The sequence below is a fragment of the Danio rerio genome, chromosome 7, assembly GCF_052040795.2.
Source record: "Danio rerio strain M-AB ecotype USA chromosome 7, GRCz13ab, whole genome shotgun sequence".
NCBI lineage: Eukaryota > Metazoa > Chordata > Actinopteri > Cypriniformes > Danionidae > Danio > Danio rerio.
Genome location: NC_141027.1, coordinates 50,875,344 through 50,880,604, shown reverse-complemented (window position 1 = coordinate 50,880,604; position 5,261 = coordinate 50,875,344). Strand labels below are relative to the sequence as shown.

The window sequence follows — 5,261 nt, the reverse complement described above, 5'->3', positions numbered from 1 at the left end:
GCACAGGCCTCACCAACGCTGGATCTCAGAGGCCCCAGGGGTTGGGCTCGCTCCCCAAGAAGGGTGCGTGTGCCCCGGGCAGAGCGCGCGGGGCACAGGCCTCCCCAACGCTGGATCTCAGAGGCCCCAGGGGCTGGGCTCGCTCCCCAAGAAGGGTGTGTGTGCCCCGGGCAGAGCGCGCGGGGCACAGGCCTCCCCAACGCTGGATCTCAGAGGCCCCAGGGGCTGGGCTCGCTCCCCAAGAAGGGTGCGTGTGCCCCGGGCAGAGCGCGCGGGGCACAGGCCTCCCCAACGCTGGATCTCAGAGGCCCCAGGGGTTGGGCTCGCTCCCCAAGAAGGGTGCGTGTGCCCCGGGCAGAGCGCGCGGGGCACAGGCCTCCCCAACGCTGGATCTCAGAGGCCCCAGGGGCTGGGCTCGCTCCCCAAGAAGGGTGTGTGTGCCCCGGGCAGAGCGCGCGGGGCACAGGCCTCCCCAACGCTGGATCTCAGAGGCCCCCATTAATGGTTCACCAGCGGCTCCATCGATGGTTCACCAGCGGCACATCTTTACGCATCTAGCGCCAAAGGTCCAACAGGAATACGTTATGCCTGGCGCTCACCGGGGCGTTGGTTAGACCCAGGCCCGAGCCCACCAAACCATGCCCGACGGGAGACCACCCTTCCCGGCCTACTTGTCGGGACGTCCCGCGCCTGGAGGTTTTTGCCCGACACCCACAATCTCTGACCTGCCATCAGGGTTTCGGGGAAGGCGTAAAAATATGGACTTAGTCTCTGACAGTCCAGTCGCCAGACCCCACGGTGACTGATCGATAGGAGCTAGTGTGGCGCCCCAGGGGCTAGGCCCCCACCCAGGCCCCCCAAAGCACCAATGGGGTCGGCCTCTATGGGTGTGGCAGATCCTCCCCGTCCTGGGCGCTGTATCAGGGAGGCGTGGGGGTGTCCCTCCGCACACAGCGCCCCCCCTTCCCGCCCCGATCTGTGGGTAAAGGACCCAGATGGCCCGTCTGGCTAAATGACCCAGAGCTTGTCTGCTGCTCAGCCCGCCCGCCAGCCCGCCCCCCTGGACTCCGTTTCCCCCGCGCCGATACTCGGCCCGTGCCCCCGCCCCACGCCCCTCGCCCTGCGAGGGCTGGGGGATGTTCGGTGGGTTCGGTCGAGTCACCCGGCGTGGTGAATCGAGGCCCCAGGGGCAGCGTAGGGAACGAGCTGGTGTGGGCTTCGATTCTACCCCCGCCCGAGTGTGTGCGTCTGCATCCCGTCCGTCCGCCCGCAACGCCGCCCACCCCCTGGGTTTATCCTTGCTGGCTCCCGGCTGACCCCCACCCCGCCTACCCTGCTCCCGGGGGAGTGAGGGTGGTTGGTTGGGAGGGGAAGCTAGTGGACTCCGGCGAGGTGAAACGTGCCAGGGTCAGTGGTGCCGGGGTTACGGGCTGTCTGGACTCCCCTTTCGATGGTTGGTGCGTATCCCATGTTGGTTGTAGCAGGTCACAAAAGCTCCCGCGGCTGGCGCGTGTGGAGCTGTCCCCCCCCCCGATGGGGCTCAAACAATCAATCCCCTTTTTGGGGTGGAAAAAGTGAACGTGAATGGCTGTGGAAAAGCTCCCGCTGGCCAGAACAGCAAAATGAAGGGGGGATAGGGAGTGAGGTGGGACACCCCTTCCCCAACTCGAGTCGTGACAAGAGAGAGAGGTGTCGAACCGCTGACCGGGGCAACGATGAAGGGGCGGTGGGGTGAATTGTTTAACGGGACACCCCCTCTGGTTCCTTTGTAAAGGGGGGAAGGGAGTGAGGTGGACACCCCTCTCCCCCCTACTTGAGAAGTCGTAACAAGAGAAGGCTTGAACCGAATGGATCTCCGTAGGGCATCGGCTTACACCTCCTGGTGCGGGGGGGTGTCCTTCCCCTTTAAGAAATACGGGTCCACCAACGTCATGACGCGGAAGTGGACGCCGCCTCCGGCCGCTTATTAACCGCCGCACGTGGCGTGCGGGCCCCTTTCCCCCTCTGCATTGGCTCTGGCACGGTCATGGCTGAATGTGCCCTATGCTTCAACGTCTACAGCCGGCTTGCGCCTCACCTGACGGCCGTTCACAAGGTGGCCAACTCGGACGAGAAGCGGCTGCTTCTCGCGCTGGCCGCCGGCCGCGTGGACACGCGGAAGACACCGTGCCCGGTCCCGGGATGTCGCCGGACGCCAGCCCGCCTAGACAGGCACTTGAGGCAGCACGCGGAGCTCTCGACCTCGGGAAGGAAAGAGGCTATGGGGAGGGCGAAACGCCGGAAAGTAGCTCGGGAGTTGCAGTGGCTGCGGTCCACCCAGCCTGCAATCCCTGTCGTGTCCCAGCTAGCATCGTCCTCCGAGGGGGAGCGGGACTCAGAGGACCCAGAGGCCGGCCGCCCGTGCGCCGACCGCGGCTGCAGGCGCGCCACCGAGCGCATACAGGCTCAGCTCACGGACCTGGGGAAACAGGTTACCAAGATGCGGTCCACCCTGCTCCAGATCACACGCCTCTACCGGGAGCTGAGGAAGGGAGAAGGGGGGAGAAGGAGGAGGAAGCGGGCGAGGAGAACCAGGTCGCCTCCTGCACCACCGGCTCCCGGGCGAGGCGCGGCCGGAGGTCCGACGCCCCCCGAGCCTCCGGAGGCTTTGGAACCCTACCCGTTCCCGGACCACGTCCCCGCGCTGAGTTGAGTATATTTCAGGCACGTCACTGTCGCTCTGCTGGGTGTGTGGCTTCGGGGAAGTTGACTCTTGGTTGTGCTCGTTCCACAGACCTTCTCTTGGGGGAGTTCGAAGGGTACCAACTGGGCAGCGAGCCCACCCCCCGCCTGCGGAACAACGTCACTTCGAAGCTGGGGAGAATCAAAGCCTTCCTTGGTTACATGGCCAGGGGCACCGCGGAGCCAGGGGACTTCCTCTTCCTCAACCAACCAGCCCGAATCCGAGCGTGGGCCGCCCGGCTAGGTCAGACGCGCATGGCCGAGCCCACCAGGCAGCACTACCTGAAGAACGTGGCTCAGTTCCTAGACTACCTCTCGGAGACGCCGCCGGCCGCCTGTCAGCTCTCCAGCACGGCTCTGGTTCTGATTCGAAGGGAGGTCAGAGCCCTCATCCGCGGCATACGCCGGCGTGTCGTCGTGCACGAGGTAAGGACCAAGCAGGCGAAGGAAAGCCGACTGATCCCCAAGGCCAGCCTGGTGCGCTGTCACCGGACCGCTGGGAGGAAAATTCCCGCCCTGCTAGGTAAGCAAGCCCTTCCGCCGTTCCAGCGATTCCCCCTGTTCGTTCTTCCGGGGCACCAACAGCCCTTGGTTCATCCAGCCACGTCTGTCTGCCCCTCTCCCCCGCGAATGGGACTCATTCGGGGGGGAAGGGGGGCAGACCGACGTGGCTGGATGAACCAACAGCTGCTGGTGGCCCGGAGAGGAATTGTGCGTTTCTTCTTCAGGGGCACCAGCAGTCCATGGACTGCTGGTGCCCCTGAAGAAGAAACGCACAATTCCTCTCCGGGCCACCAGCAGCTGTTGTTTGAGCTGCTGGCGCCCCGGAGAACAAGTCACCAGCAGCCAAGAGCTGTTGGTGACCCAGAAAGGAAATAGAACCGTCGGTGGTCTAATCTGTCTAATGTCCTTCACCAGATAGCCTCGAATCCAACCCAAGCACTAGGCAACAGTGGCGCTTCTATGGCTTTCTGACTGGCTACCTAACCTCCATCTCTGGGCACCGCTGTGGAGTCTTCCAGAATCTCACAATCCAGGAGGTTGAAGAGGCCTCCAGAAGCCCCGACGAGTCTGCTTATGTCATTAACGTGAGTATGGCGCAAGTAAGGTGGGGGTCACCAGTAGCATGCTCTCTCTCTCACTCACTCACTCACTCACTCACTCACTCACTCACTCACTGCTTGTTCTCTGATGGCAGATTACCACTCACAAAACAAACAGAGCCTTTGGGGCGGCTCAGCTGTCCCTAAACAGGGAGGAATACAGCTGGTTCCGCAGGTTTTTGGCGCTGCGGGCTGGTCTCCCCGGAGGGAGCCAGGCTACCTATTTCTTTTTCACTTCCAGAGCCAGTCCTTGTCGGACCCTGAACAAGTACTTTCAGTCTGCTTGGCTCAGTATGGGCCTTCCAGGCAAACCCACCTTTACTGACGTACGCACTGCGATCGCGACTCATGTGAGTAGGCATTGTGACGCCCCTGTAACTACCAGCGGCGGCTTCTATCCTAATCAAGCTTCTGTCTCTCTCCGACGCAGGCAAAGAATGCACACTCTTCAGAGGATCGCCGCAAGGTGGCGCAATTCATGTGCCATGACACTTCAACCTCAGATAAGTTCTACGCACTTCACCTCGGACCTCTCCAAGCACGCGAGCGCCGCAGACTCTTTGAAAGGGCCCTGGTGGAGGAGGAGGAGGAGGAGGAGGATGGGGAGGCAGCGGGCACTGAAAGCCCCCCGCGGAAAGGGCGCAAGAGGACAGAGACTTCCGTCTCTCCCCTGGTAAAAATCACATTCTCTTTGGCGTGGACAGCAGAACGTATGGCATTGGCTAACTTCCCTTTATGTGTCTCTTTTCCAGGAGGGAACCAGCAGGAGGACGCTGCCATGGCGCCCTGCCAAAGGGAAAAGCCAGGGCGCTCGCCCGCTCGAACAAACAGAAGACTCTGAATCGTCCTGAATAAATATTGTACAACTTAACGGTCAAATGGTGTTCAGTGTCTTCATTATTCCTTTTATTTATTATCTGTGTGGTAAAAGTAAATTCAGTGGGGACAAAAATGAGCCCTGTCTTCTTAGTTCAACGCTGTATGCCTGCTGCGTCCAGGTCCTGCCTTGGCTACGTTCCGATTGGGACAGATTAGCCCTAACTTGTGTGTTAAAAGTGTCACGTGGGATGCCCTCGTCCAGGTTCTGCCTTGGCTACGTTCCAATTGGGACAAACTATCCCTGCCTTGAGTGTTAAAAGTGACTCGCGGGACGCCCCCGTCCAGGTTCAGCCTTGGTTGATAGCTCATAGGGAGAATGAATCCCTTTTCCAGCACAAGGGGGTGATGGGCTGGACAAATCTGTCCAGGTCTGCAAATGCTTTGAACGCCCAGAAGGCCTTGAGTCCAATTCTGTATATTAGCAAGCTTCTCCCGGGACAGCTCGGTCCTTAGAGATGCATGAATAGGTCAGGACAGGGCAGCTGTGGAGTGGAGGTTAACTTTATGGAGTCAGTCAACGTCTCATCTGATAGACAACATTCACTGAAAGTATTGTGT

The 5,261-nt window shown here is 61.0% G+C and overlaps 1 protein-coding gene across 3 annotated transcripts; it reads left to right on the top strand.

The window, feature by feature from the left end:
- The first annotated feature begins 741 nt into the window (after positions 1–741).
- Positions 742–4,703, top strand: LOC147843185 (uncharacterized). 3 transcript variants are annotated; one of them, XM_087260141.1, is made up of 6 exons: positions 742–2,687; positions 2,774–3,244; positions 3,640–3,809; positions 3,920–4,174; positions 4,255–4,497; positions 4,577–4,703. In XM_087260141.1, the coding sequence occupies exons 1-6, from the start codon at positions 2,027–2,029 to the stop codon at positions 4,673–4,675; spliced, it is 1,899 nt and encodes a 632-aa protein (XP_087116267.1). In that variant the 5' UTR covers positions 742–2,026; the 3' UTR covers positions 4,676–4,703. The 3 variants fall into 3 exon arrangements, with proteins under 3 accessions (XP_087116267.1, XP_087116266.1, XP_087116265.1); XM_087260140.1 differs by having other exon boundaries at positions 1,893–2,687; positions 4,255–4,703; XM_087260139.1 differs by having other exon boundaries at positions 1,893–2,687; positions 3,920–4,497.
- The last annotated feature ends 558 nt before the right edge of the window (positions 4,704–5,261 follow it).

What these genes read in the sequence shown, in the direction of transcription:
- LOC147843185 (XM_087260139.1), top strand. Translation starts at nt 2,027, where the DNA reads ATGGCTGAATGTGCCCTATGCTTCAACGTCTACAGCCGGCTTGCGCCT. An exon ending in GGACCACGTCCCCGCGCTGA is followed by an intron (nt 2,688 to 2,773) that starts GTTGAGTATATT and finishes CTCGTTCCACAG; the next exon opens with ACCTTCTCTTGGGGGAGTTC. An exon ending in AGTCTGCTTATGTCATTAAC is followed by an intron (nt 3,810 to 3,919) that starts GTGAGTATGGCG and finishes CTCTGATGGCAG; the next exon opens with ATTACCACTCACAAAACAAA.